This window comes from Bubalus kerabau, chromosome 10 (assembly GCF_029407905.1).
Source record: "Bubalus kerabau isolate K-KA32 ecotype Philippines breed swamp buffalo chromosome 10, PCC_UOA_SB_1v2, whole genome shotgun sequence".
NCBI classification, from domain to species: Eukaryota; Metazoa; Chordata; class Mammalia; order Artiodactyla; family Bovidae; genus Bubalus; species Bubalus kerabau.
This window is the reverse complement of record NC_073633.1, coordinates 37,418,930-37,433,519: the sequence shown is the minus strand read 5'-3', so window position 1 is coordinate 37,433,519 and position 14,590 is coordinate 37,418,930. Positions and strand designations below refer to the sequence as shown.

General features: G+C 38.5%; 1 protein-coding gene and 1 long non-coding RNA gene across 2 annotated transcripts in view; one reads left to right on the top strand and one right to left on the bottom strand.

Annotated features, from left to right (window-relative positions):
* Positions 1–6,935: 6,935 nt before the first annotated feature.
* LOC129621187 (uncharacterized) lies at positions 6,936–13,182 on the top strand. The gene is made up of 3 exons (XR_008699086.1): positions 6,936–7,349; positions 9,169–9,426; positions 12,753–13,182. It is a non-coding gene; the product is annotated as an uncharacterized LOC129621187 (long non-coding RNA).
* CDIN1 (CDAN1 interacting nuclease 1) overlaps positions 10,754–14,590 on the bottom strand; it is a 277,462-nt gene continuing 273,625 nt past the window's right edge. The window contains exon 11 of the mRNA XM_055537312.1: positions 10,754–10,961. Coding sequence (XP_055393287.1) covers positions 10,952–10,961 — 10 coding nt within the window. The 3' untranslated portion in view covers positions 10,754–10,951. The remainder of the gene's footprint in view (positions 10,962–14,590) is intronic.

The window sequence follows — 14,590 nt, the reverse complement described above, 5'->3', positions numbered from 1 at the left end:
TACCACTGACAACAATTTACTTAAATTCACAAACCTTGAAATGGATGCATCTCCTATCAATCACACTCAGTAGCTACAGTAAAACACATTCAACATTTGTATATCAATAGTGGCACACATACAAATCTGTTTTGTTCAATTTAAATGCTCTTCAACATGTCATTTCTTATTTTTCTGGAACATGTCCTGTTTCAGCTGATTGTTAAATCCTTAACCTAATAAAAATTCAAAATTGAATATTTACTTGTCATGGATTTCAGAGGTGAAAGGTAGGCTTTGGGGACAATCTGACCAACTCCTCTTATCTTTCCAACAAAGAACTGGAGGTCTAAAGATGGCAACTGATCCATCCCACTCATATAGCTGTAGTTCCTGGACATGATCCCAAAGGCCTTGAGGTTGATTTTTCATATAAGAGGGTTCTTCCCATTTTCTGCCCTTTATATTAGAGCAGTATTTATAATACTACACACAGACTTTTCTACTAATATTTTTCTTCCCAGCAAACTGACAATGGAATTCTTGTTAAATAATAATAAGATATCGACTTCTCTGTTTGCCAGTATGAAGATTTGTTGTTGATCTGTGATATCTGTATTGATTAGGCAAGATGAGGTCTCTCCTCTACCTGAAGGATAAATAGATCTTGGGATTGGCACAAAAACAAACTTTATATTAATAGAAACTCTAATCTTACTGGTTACACATCAGTTCAATCAAGCTAGAAACAGATATAAATAGGAATAACTGAGAGCAGTGCTTCAAAATCTCCAAAAATGTTCACTAGGGATATTTAAACTGAATGAGAGTTCCTTGCTTCAGCACTGCAGGGCAGCTCAGTCGGGTCTGACTCTGCGACCCCGTGGACCGCAGCGGCACGCCAGGCTTCCCTGCCCATCACCAGCTCCCGGAGCTTGCTCAGACTCATGTCCAGTGAGGTCGTTCTGCCACTTCAGCACTAGCAGCCTGATTCTGGGTAGCCTTCCTGCCTGACTGTTCCATTCACCCCAAATTGAATCCTACACATGCTTCATCTTTTCTACATTAAGGGGAATCCTATTCATGCCTGAGATGATCTTATATTTATGATGGCCTCTTCTGTCAAACTGTTATTTCTGTAGCTTGCTGTCAAAAATGCCACTCCAAGTTTCCTCTCCACCTCTCTTTACCCTCTGTCATAGTAACTTGGAAGGTCTAATCCAAGCGGAATTTACTTCACCTGTAAAATACAGCAAGGAAAACTTTTTTTCACTTATGCATCTCTCCCTTCCCCCCACCCCTAGCTTTTCCTGCATTCTGTGTAAGGTTCATTGTTTCTCCTTGTCATAAAAATGTTCATCCAAGCCATTTCTCTTAAGGTTCAAAAACCTAACTCTTGTGAGTAAAGTTTATATATAAATATGTTCAGCATATTTTCTAAGTCCATGTTGCTTAATACTTAAGCATGAAAGGAAACAACGCTAAAATGAAAATGCCCTCCAATTAAAGAAAGTCCTCAAGCATAAATAGCAGATATTTAATTTTGAAAATATAAAAAATAAAATATGGAACTTGTTAGCATTTACAACTCCTTTCTTTATCAGCGTGGCCTCTTTTTTGCTACATTTCCATTTCATTATTTTTGCATGAATATGATAAATGGTCATTAAATCTAACCATTTTTATTTAATGTTCATAAAAACTGGTAGGTTTTCAAACAGATGTGGCCTGATATGGTTCAGTGAATTTAGTGGACTTTTCATATAAATGGAATAATAACCATACAGAAGATGAATTTTATACCCTTGTTTACCTCTTCTAGAACTTACCCTTATTATAATTACAAATAGTGTTTATGTATTATGCAATATATATACCATTGTCCAGACACTGCACAAACCTTAACTTGATCACTGCCATCTAGACATTATAATTCAAGATAGTACTGACACCAAAAAATAGAGAGAAACGTGCACATATAGTAGGCGTGGCATAGCTATATATTCTTTTTTCTATAAAGAAGAAAATGTAATGAAATTTGGCTTGTGAATGAACAAATTGTATCTTCTTTCCACTTATTTTTCTTTCAGACTCAAAGAAGTGTTTGGAAAAAAAATAGTTCATTTCATTTGTTTTCTATCAATTAAGGATAACATGAAGAATAACCCTTCCCCTTTTAACTTTCTAAAAAGAGGTCAGCAAAGAGAAGAAGCTGGCAGTCAGAGCTGCTAAGTGCAGGGGCTAGGCAGGTTTAACTAATAAAGGCAGGAGAGCCCGGTGGTATAAGACAAACCTTTACAGTAAGACTGTCTGGGTCTAGACGCTGGCTCAGTCACTAATTAACTATGTGACCTTAAGCAATAACTAACACTTCTAAACTTTTCATAGGGCTATGACGAGATGGTCAGATGACTTGATGCGTGAAGGAATTTATCTAGTATTTGATTCATGGTGCATGTATGTGCATGCACAGTCTGACTCTTTACAACCCCTTGGACTGTAGCCTGCCAGACTCCTTTGTCAATGGGATTATCCAGGCAAGAATGCTGGAGTGGGTTGCCATTTCTTCCTCCAGGGGATCTTTCCAACCTTACAGACTGAACTAGCGTCTCTTGTGGCTTCTGCATTGGCAGGTGGATTCTTTACCACTGAGCTACCTGGGAAGCCCTTATTCATGGTGAGGATTCAATAAATATCAGTGGCCTCTGTTATTATTATTATTGGACTAGTCAATGCCCCATCCTCCCTCCTAGCTTGGATAGGACCATATATGAACAATCTGTGAAATTTAGACCCTTTTACTTTTATTAATCATGTATCTAAACAATATTAGTATGGGCTTCCCTGTTGGCTCAGATGGTAAAGAATCTACCTGCAGTGCAGGATACCCTGATTTGATCCCTGGGTAGGGAAGATCCCCTGGAGAAGGGAATGGCTACCCACTCCAGTATTCTTGCCTGGAAAAATCCTATGGATAGAGGAACCTAGTGGGCTACAGTACATGGGGTTGCAAAGAGTCAGACATGATTGACTAACACTTTCCTCAATCCAATCAATTCCCAGGGACTAATCATTTTATCCCCTAAATGCATCTTTAACTTTTTTGTTTCCCTCTATCTCCACTACCACCACCAAGCTACTATTATTTGGACTTGATAGTTGGGGGTTCTGGAGTCAAGTCTGGTTCCATCATATTCCTATTTTAAAGCCTTCAATGGAAATACACCATTCTTAGGATAAACTCTTAAAATTGATTGATTTTGCTCCTGTCGCTCATCTCCAGCCTCATCTGGAATCTCCTCATTCTCTTTGATCCGGTCACACTGTCCATCTCTATGTTGCTAGTCTAGTCTAGTTTCCTGCTTACCCTTAGGGCTCTTGCACTTTCCATACCCTCTGTCTAGAAGGTTCTTCTCTTCTCTCCTCTGCCATCTCCCATCTCTAAAAAGGCCAACTCTGTGCCATTTCCACGGGCAAGTTTTTCTTGGTTATTCCCCCTCTAGATTCTCTACTCTCATTATACCATTAAAATTTTCTTCGAAGCATTATCACATTTACACTTAACTAAGAATCATGTAATTATTTGTTTAATGTTCTGTTTTTCCTGCTGAAGTGCCATTCCATAAGGACAAGGTCGGGTATGTTTGGTTCACTTCGGTGTCCTCAATGTCTAATAAATGTTTTTTGAAGGAAAAACATGAAAGTGAGGGAGCAGCTAAATAAGATAAAGCCTGGAACGTGTCCGCTGGATTTAGCAACTAAGAGGTCACTGGTGACCTTGGAGAGGGTAGTTAAGGTGGCGTGGTATGGGTATACGGCCAATTGAAGTCAGTTTGAGGAGTGAAAGGAGGTGAGGAAAGAGGCAGTGTCATTGTAAACTAATGTTAAGAATCTCGTTCACGGGAAAATACAAACAATACGACCATTGATAAAGGGAAGACGTAGGATCTTGGGATGTTACTTTTAAAGATAAGAGAGAACTGAGCTTCTTTAAATGGCTAAAAAGAAAGCAATAAAAGAGAAGCTATACAGATGAACTGAGAAATAAGGGTATAGGAAAAAGAAGATACATTTTAATAGAGGGAGGTCATAGCACAAGCTGGGATCCAGAGCATAAGGTATGTTTTGTGAAAGTTAAAAGTTACCTCTTCGTTGAGACAAGAGGAAAGGAAGGGAAGGGTGGTGTACAGATGGATTAAATAGAGATGTGGGGCCCAGAAGGTGATATGGGTTCTGCTTAATAGTCTGGATTTTTTTCCCAGGTGTAGGAAGCACTCAGAGAAAAGGGGAGGTGGGGGAACAATACAAAGAGAGGTACACGCTTAGGATCACTGTTTGAGGAGAGTGGGAGAGGAAGCTGATCAGGATTGGGTCAAAAGACTGCTGAACCTTGCCAAGGGAGATTTGTGGTGGCAACCATCCATATCATTGTGTAATTTTCTCCAGAAGTGCTCAGCAATTTCACTGAAGGAGTGAGATGTGTGGATTCTTCCAAATCCAAAGAGTTTGCAGGGAAAGAGCAGTTAGGAAGTTGAGAATAGAGGTTGGAGGGTATTTGAATTATTGAGCCCACTGGGTCTAAATTGGATAAAGAAGGAAAGGAAGACACATGGTTATGACAGACTGGGGGTAAAATCTGATACAGGGTTGGATGTTTTCTTGGAATAAAGGAACAGAGAGGTTCTGCGATCTAGAGGCACGTAGGAGAGTGGGGTGAGAGACTATTGTGAGGGAATTTCAGATGCAGAAGTGGAATTTCCTGGGGGATAAATAGATCCAGATTGACCACAGCGGGTGGTGGATATGGTCTGAGGCACCTTCACGTCTGCCCTCCAAGCTGACAGCACCCTCTCTTCTCTTCTCACTTTATGCTGGGAATCCCTTTTATGCTCCCTCAGCTAGATCACTAAAAAAAGGGGGGCAAAGGAAAAAGTGGTGGTAGTGTTTATTCACTTACTTTTTGTCAGTTTAGTTCCATTCACTTCTACTAATATTTAGTGTGTAAATGCCAGGTGCCAAGACACTGCTGTGGGATGAAGAGATTCAGTGTTTCCTTTCGAGGTTTATCATCCTGTTAACTTTGTGGAGAGGAGATTTGGGGTGTGTGGGTGGGAAGACTGGAGAGAGAAACATGACTAGAAGCAGCATTTGTGGCTTCACTATTTAATAGCTCTATGTCCCTGGAATATTTATTTAACCTCTCTGTGTCTTAGTTTCTTCATATGTATAACAGGAACATTAATAGTACCTATCTTGTAGGTTTGTTAGGAAATTATTTATTTATCATGATGCCTTTTAAAGATGCCATGGCTGGAGCAGGAAAGGTACAAAATGAGATTGGAACATTGTGAGTAAAAGTGAGGAAGTGCTAACAAAAAAATGATGGAGGCCTGTCAAAAGAGATAGGAACCAGCCCGAAAGAGTTTCCCACTGGCCAAATCTGTGATAATTTGGGCATCAAAAATAAAAAAGGATGCAATAAATTAATTATTAATCATTAGTTATTAAAATATCAATTAATAAATAATAAATTAAGAATCTGTGAGTCTACAATAATAAATTAATAAATAAGGAGAGGAAGTTCTTTCTTATGGTAGTATGTCCATTAATAAATGTAGAAGGGATGATGAAAAATTTAAAAACGCTACTTTGCAGCAATCATAGAAAAACATAACTTAGGCTAGAACCATCAATGAATTCTAAAATTAGTGGAGGAAAGTTGTTGAAGAATAAGATGTTCATATTATAGAGAAGTACAGTGGAGAAAATGGACAACACTTTCATCAAGTGATCAAAACTAACATCATCCCAAAACGCATGATTTGCTGTCAACATGATACATGGAAAAAGACACAACCTCACTTCTTTTTAATTTTTTTGGCTGCTATGCAGCTGTTGGGATCTGAGTTCCCTGACCAGGGATGGAACACGAGCCCTTGGCAGTGAAAGTACAGAGTCCTAGCCACTGGACTGCCAAGGAATTCCCACAGCCTCACTTCTTAGTATTCCAGCCACAAATGCACAGCCTAAATGTAGTCATCTGACACAGCACACAAGCCCATACTGAGGGACAGTGTATAAAACAACTGACCTGCATTATTCAAAAGAAAGGCCAAGTAAATATTCCATATTAAAAGAGACTGAAGAGAGAGGACAATTGTGATTCATTGTCCTGGACTGGATTCTGTACTGGAAAAAATATATATACTGTAAATGACGTTATTGGGACAATAAGAGAAATTGGAATGTGGTCTCTTGATTAGATAAAAGGATTCTATCAATATTAAATTTTCTAAATTTTATAACTACTATAGTTATGTTAAAAATATGCACTAAAATGTAAATAGGTAAAGTAGCATGATATATACAACCAACTCTTAATTGTTTAGGAAAAATTATGGACAGGAAGAGCAGGAGAAAATGGTAATTCAAGTGCTGCGAAACTCGAAGAACTGGTGAATCTAGGCTAAGGGTGTACAGGAGATTTGTATATTTCTTGTGAATTTTCCATGTTTGAAATTAGTTAAAAATAAAGTATAAAAATAAATGTAAAAAAATCCTGCCATACTCTCAATAAAAGTTAATTATCTCCTCCTCCTCCTCCTCTCTCCCTTCCCCTGGACTTCCCTTGTGGCTCAGTGGTCAAGAATCCACCTGCCAAGTAGAAAATGCAGGTTCTTTCCCAGGGTCAGGAAGATCCCCTGTAAAAGGAAATGGCAACTCCCTCCAGTATTCTTGCCTGGGAAATCCCATGGACAGAGGAGCCAGGCGGGCTACAGTCCATGAGGCTGCAAAGAGTCAGACACTACTTAGTAACTAAACAACAAAAACCTCTCCCCACTACCCACCCACGACCACCAGTTGGGACATTCTTGCAGTATTTGAGGTAGAAGTAGTGTGTGTCTGTGTGTGTGTGTGTGTGTGCACACATGTCCGACTCTTTGTGACCCCATATACTGTAGCCCACCAGGTTCCTCTGTCCATGGAATTTTTCAGGCAAGAAGTACTGGAGTGGGCTACCATTTTCTTCTCCAGGGAATCTTCCTGACCCAGGGATTGAATGTGCCTCTCTTGCGTCTCCTGCTTTGGCAAGTGGACTCCTTACCACTTGTGCCACCTGGGAAGCCCCTAAGAGGTGATGGAGGACCTCATCTCACATATATGGCATTGGAAAACAAGTAGACAAGAAATGTTCAAGCCAATGGCACCAGAAATTCTGGCAATGATGTGGGAGTGCTCCATGCCATGGAATGCCACATGCCACTAAATATATGACTGCTGCTGCTGCTAAGTCACTTCCGTCGTGTCCGACTGTGTGCGACCCCATAGACAGCAGCCCATGAGGCTCCCTGGTCCCTGGGATTCTCCAGGTAAGAACGCTGGAGTGGGTTGCCATTTCCTTCTCCAATGCATGAAAGTGAAAAGTCAAAGTGAAGTCGCTCAGTCGTGCCCGACTCTTAGCGACCCCATGGACGGCAGCCCACCAGGCTCCTCTATCCATGGGATTTTCCAGGCAAGAGTACTGGAGTGGGTTGCCATTGCCTTCTCCGAAATATATGACACATTGTCTCAATTCATGCAGCCCATGGCCAATACTTAACATGCAAAATGAAACTTTTGTGCTACACTCCTCATGTGTGCCTCGCATTCCACCCAACTAAGTACAGGTGGCTTCTCTACCTTACAGTACCTCTTTAGGGCAGCAAAGGCTAGCTCATTTTCATATAAACAGAGATCTTTTTTTTTTTTTCTTCGCTTAAGGACAAAAAAAGAAAGCGAGGAGGATGAGGATAAAGGAACAGCAATGAGAATTGTTATAGGAACAACCCAGAATGGGAGGGCATTCCAGAATACAGCTCCTTTTTCTGTCTGCAGTCTTTTCCTGGTGGCCAGTCACTTAGCCCCTCTAAACTGGACTCTCTTTCCAGACTAGAAGAAGATGAGGTAGCTCACCTCCTTTTTCAGATTTACCTTTACAAGTCCGGTGGTTCAAGTTCAACATAGTGACTCATTCGCGGCTGCAAAGCTGCAGCTGGCCCCGGTGGCACACAGTGTGAGACTGTATGGAGAACTGTCAAATGGACTATGTCACCTCAACAAAGCATTGATTGGTTGATTAAAGTCTGAGCAAATAAAGTGAGCTTTATTGGAGACAGTATTACTTAGAGCATCTAGTATTTCCTGTTTATTGACAGAATAAATCCCAAGATGACTTTCTACGATCTTGAATTATTACACCTTGCCAGACTCTCCACATGCTGATAACTTGAATCCCACTGGGCAACACATCAGGCTACCGATTTCCCATTTCCCTCTGCTGTGGCTTTGCTCATTCTATTATCTAAGGAGTGTCTTGGGCCACCACTGGACCAAGTTTAAGAATCAAATGCCAGCTTCTGGAAACACTTGGTAAGACTGCCAAGCAAAATGGAAATTATTTATTTCTCCCTTTGGTCTATATGAAGTATTTTCCCATATATAGAGGAATATATAGTCATATCTTAGTATGAGGGATTGATTCCAGGACCTCTATGGATACCAAAATCTGAGGATGCTCAATCCCTTATATAAAATGGCATAATGTTTGCAGATAACTTATCCACACCCTCTCATATACTTTAAATCATTTCTAGATTACTCATAATACCTAATACAATGTAAATGCTATGGAAATAGTTGCCATGCACAACAATTCAAGTTCTGCTTTTTGTATTCTGGAAATATTTTTTCCTGAATATTTTCCGTATGTAGTGGGCTGAATTATCAGATGTGGAACCCGCAGATACGGAGGGCTGGCTTTTTTTTTTAACATATTAATGTTAACATTTATAGCATAACAGTTCAGTTCATATTTTAATGCAAATATGACTTATATTAAATTCCCTTTCAGTCTTTTCTTTCTATACAAAAACATGCTTATTCTTTAAAAAGACTTTAAGAAATGGAAATATTTCAGGAGTGAAAAATTATTTGGATGTTTGTCAGAGTGAGTGGGATAAAGGAAAACCTGAGATAAAAGATAGTACTGTTATCTATGAGGCTTGGTATAAAATTATGTAAACAAAATAAAGGATCTATATACACAAATCGTTTTACTTTCAGAAATTTTGGCTCCTTTGTAGAGCATTAACTTTTGTGTCATATTAGGTAGAGGAAATGCATTATTAAATTATTTACCTTTTGTTTCAGAACCTGTTGTCTTTCCAACTCCATCTCTAGGCACAGATGCCTGGTCAGCTGAGTTGCAACATTAATAGAAGCATCTGTTTTAGAAGCTCTACTTCTGGAAGTGGAATAAAGAGGAGGTGTAACCCAGAGCTTAAGATACCCACTGATAATGAGGGTATTTGAGTGATGGTAATTGGCAAGGAGAAAGACTTAAAGATCTATCTGGAGACCAACCCTCACACTCCAGGCATGCTGCCAGAAAAAGACTAAAAACAGCACGTAAGATGGCAAGAAAAATATGCTCCTTGGTTTCTTCATTGCCATAAAAGCCATTGGGAAGAACTTAAAGAGATATGCCATTCCTGAATGGTAACATGAGACTTCTTGTGTCTTCTGACTTGTGTGAAAACTTCTGTCATTTTCAACAAAGTGCAATCTTTTGGTGTATCTACTCATTGTCAAAAAAGGGTACAGTAAATAAAGCTGCTGAATGAGCAGCATCCATTCACATTCAGTGCTACTCTTAGAACTAGAACAGTCATACAAGAATACTGCTTTTTTCTTTTAGACTAAGGTAGTGGAACCTCTTTAACCTTGAGGATGACAATTTGATTTTTGCACACCCACACAAGACTTGGTGGTACACAACAGACTTACAGAATGTAGCCACAGCTTCTTGCTTTGGGAAATCTGGATCAATTTAATTATTAAAACCAGTTGGATGTTGGGGCCCCTGTGAGTGGAATCCTTCAGATGATCTGAGTCAACCCATACTCCATTATTTCATTGACACCTGACATACTCTTTGTAGCTGTCAAGCTGTATCTCCCCAAATCCAAGACAATGAATGAATTACACTGGTTCATTCAATGAATAAATCAGCTGAAATGGTTGTATGACTGGACAAGTCATTTGTTACAATGTAAACTAAACCATTGAAGGAAATGGGAGGAAATGAGACTGTGTCGTCCTCTGGGTCCCTTAAAATCTCTGACTGTATTTCTTTTTCTGTAAAATGGGCATATTAATCTTTTGCCCAGATGGATTGTGGTAAAGGTTAGAACTAATGCATGTAAAGTATCTGACATATAGCAGATAGTTGATAAATGGTTGCTGTAATTTATTATTATTATTACAAAAATTTCAAGTTACTTTGAAGAAATTAAGCAATTAATTACTGGTTGATGTAGATTTTTTTTTAAAAAAAACCTCTAACTAGTAATGTTTTATTAATCAATTTGGTATAATGGCAAAGGCAGTTTAAAGTTGGATTAATTCAAGTTGTCAAGCAGCTTAAATAGTAAGCCTGCCATTTATTTTAGTTTATTATCTGCCTTCACTGTTAACAACCAAGTCTTTTAGTTTCAGTTCCTTTATAGAATATTCTTTTATAAATAGCTGGTCTAATTGGTATTTTGCCAATAGTAAAAAGTGGATAAGAGAATACTAGTGATTGTTTGGGGAAGGAGAAAACTGTTGCTTCTAGTTCAACATTTTATGAAATGGAATGCAAATAGAATAAAGGCAGTATTCTCATTTGGTGGAATCCCTGATACTTTAAGAATACTGGCAGTGTGCAGGCTGTAAGCAAAAAGGCAGTTAAGTATGTCAAAAGAAACTTTAAAAATGATATTTTTTGTAAGCCAAGAAAATTGTCAAATAACTTGTAGCCCATATATGTCCTAATGTAATTGTCTTCCTGACCTTCTGATCTTGATGAGTTCTTCAGCGCCATTGCAATTTGGTGTAGATTCTGGGTGGCAGTCATGCTGTCAAGGGGTCATTCTTCTTGGTGATAAGGTAGCTAGTGATCCCTGGGAGACAAGAGAAAACAATCAGGTCTTGAAAGCTGAAATACACTCAAGTCACGAGTGGGTTCTTGACAGAAGCCCAGTTCCTCTGTCTCAGTGTTTGGCCTTGTTGCCATGAAGAAAATGGTGGGGTTTACACCTATAGCCCTAACTTGGGGTTCGAAATAACAAACACAACCCACGAAGCAGCAGAGTGGAACATACTGGGGACTATTTTCAAGAGCATGTTGCTTTTTTATTTACCACACTGTTGAGTCACATGCTAAGGGATGTGGGTCCCATTAAAAAGAAGCGAGCTGCTTATTTTGAAGCAAATTATTATTAAATGACTATGCTTCAAAACATTTCTTAATGTCAATTTGAAGTGAAGTCATTTGAGTTAGAAGCATATGCCATTGCTAAATTGTTGCCAAAAAAAAAAAAAAGACAGAAAAAGGAAAAAAAAAGACAACTTGATTTTTTGCATTCATGGCTTACAAAACTGTTGACTCAAGATGTAACAAAAAGTTTATGTCCTGACAGTAAGTCTTATTTCCTGGGCTTCCCTGGTGGCTTGGTGGTAAAGAATCTGCCTGCAATGCAGGTGACCAGGTTCTATTTCTGAGTTGGGACGATCCCCTGGGAAGGGAATGATGACCCACTCCAGTGTTCTTACCAGGAGAATTCCATGAACAGAGGAACTTGGTGGGCTACAGATAATGGTCGTAAAGAGTTGGACACGACTGAGGGATGAACACTTTCACTTTTTTTCCCAAAGTGATCCACACTCATTATCACCAGTGAGTTTTTACTTCATAAAGCCAAAAGTAAACGACTAATTGTTACATTTAGTCCAAAAGAAGATTGTGACTAGCTTGTGAATGGTATCTGTAAATTAAACCTAAATAAAAACCTCAACAACTTAATGACAAGTAAGTTAGAAGTAGAGAATCCATGTTAATGTGTATCACTCTTTGTTAGATTCTATTAAATATCTGCAAAATATTTCTTTGAAGAGAACCTCTCTGCTGCTGCTGCTAAGTCGCTTCAGTCGTGTCCGATTCTGTGTGACCCCATAGACGGCGGCTCCTCCGTCCATGGGAGTTTCCAGGCAAGAGTACTGGAGTGTGTCCACTCACAAATTCAACTTCATGGATTACACATCATGTTTTCATCTACATATATTATCTAAACTAGACTTTAGATTTTATGGGATAGTTTCCTCATTGATTTTTTCCATCTTGGAGGTAATGTTTGGATTACTTTCTTAACACTTTATTTTTATTATTTTTCCTAATGGCTAATACATCAACCTGATAAGAAACTCAAATAATATGAAAGGGTATGTCATGAAGACTTCCTTCCATTCCCAAGCCCAGTGACATTTTCTATCCCTGACTGTTATTGTTAGCATTTTAAGTATACCATTCTAAATGTATTCTCTGCATATATAAATGTGTATTTCTAGATCTCTCCATCACTCTTTCTATTATTATCATAATAGCATATTTGGGTCATAACAGGAAACAAAGGGTACACTCAAATGTGGAAAATTAAGGATAGTTTCTTTACAAAGAAATTATCATCAAATACATTGGTTATAATATAGGGGAACAGCAAGGAGACAGCTCAGTACTCAGGATGGGACAGTGGAGCTGTGTTATCCCTTAGGCTTAAAGAAAATGAGTGACTTCTCCAAGCTGAAAGGGAGGAATCGGATAGGGGAGGAGCAGTGATGTGGCTAGATTAAGGTAAGGAGAGAATGAACACTCAGACCTCACTCTTGTTTGATCCCATGTTGGGGTTCCCCATTAGCCAAATGCAACCAGCAGCTGGAGGACCGAGGAGCCCAGTGATATAACCCATAGAGGTGGGTCTCCCAGGACAAGGAGCAGAGCAGCGAAGAGTGAAGAGCAAACCAGGATGAGCAACTGGAAGAAATCTGCCATTCAATTCTCCTGCTCCTTGCTTCTTGCAGTTAACAGTTTATGATGGAGATCGTTCCACGTGTCAGTACCTACAAATCTCTCCCCTTATTTTGAAGGAGGTAATTATTGCATGGATGAAGCATGGTTTAATTAGTCTTTTATTGCTAAACATTTAGATTTCCTGTCTTTTGTAAATACTAACATAACAACAAATATGCTTGTACATATGTCTTCATACACATGTGTGCTATATCTGTTATATAAATTCCTAAAATGGAAGTACTTCCTCATTAATTTAGGGGGTCAAAGTGGAACTGGATTGTTTATTTCTCCAAACAAAAAAAATAAAACTACTTTCATATTTGGGCAAAAAGTTGTCAGAATTTGTTGTGAGTCCTTACTGCCCCTCAAATCTAAACTCCCTCTTGTCTAAAAATACAAATTCTTTTTCATTTGTAGAATTGTAGAATAGTATAGAAGTTAAGAACATGTACTCAGGAGCTGGTGAGCTTGACCAGTACATAGCACTACATCAAGGTTTTGCTCTTATTACTTTGTAATCAATAACCTTTAATACCTGCCTCTTCTCATCACTATTTTTGTTTGTTAATCTTCTATTTTTCCGCTCACTCACATCTCACAAATCTTTCAGATCTTGGCTCTCTCTGTGTGCATGCATTTGCCTTATTTTTTTCAAGATTTTTCAAACTTATGTCTTCCAAGCAACTGTGTTAAATTGGCCCTAACCCATCAAGTTGGTACATATATACCAATGATACATCTATTTAGAACTGTTTTAATGTTGTGTTTACTGATATATTATACTGTAATATATATTGATTTATCAAACATGAGAACCACTATTCTGGTTAATGCGTTGGGTCTACTCTGGGTTATACTAATGGTCAACAGAGTTTGATATTAATCTCTGCAGTAGTAATAAATTATGCTTTTCTCAAAAGCATAGGTCGCAAAGTCATTAGTTTTTTTTTTCTAATTAATATATTTTGGCTTTATTGAACCTTACAATTTAAATTTCTCTTCAAACTATTCTATTTCAGCCTTTACCATAATTTAGGATAATGATTCATATAAAATTTCTATTTCTTCTTATTTATGCCCCAAACTGAATTTTTCCAAAATGTAAGGGGTACCTCCTAATTCTGGAATTATAATTTTGATTAAAATTCTTGTTTACCAAGGCAGCATAATTTCTCAAAGTTTTATTGTCTACTCTCCCCAAACAACCAGTTCCAGATTTATCTTAATACTGGGACAGAATGAAATTCAGATGGGCAGAGAAAATATAGTTTCCTTATTTTTGCTCTTTTCATACTAATTTGAAACATATTCTGGTTTATTTTTTAATCTGATCTATTAATTTTAAAGTACTATTGTGCTGTGTTCAGTTTCTCAGTTCTTTCTGACTCTTTCAAACTCCATGGACTGTAGCCCCCCGGGCTCCTCTGACCAAGGAATTCACCAGGCAAGAATACTGGAGCAGGTTGCCATTTCTTCCTCTGGCGATCTTCCCAATCCAGGGATCAAACTCATAGCTTTTGCACTGGCAGGTGGATTCTTTACCACTGTGCCACCTGGGAAGCCTTTAGATAGCTTTTCATCTCCAGAAAAATACTCAAAATCTCAGAAATTTCAGTCTCTCACCCTTCTGTCAATTCCTTCTCCAAGATGGCATCTCAGTTTTGGGGAAGAGATATTCTTGAA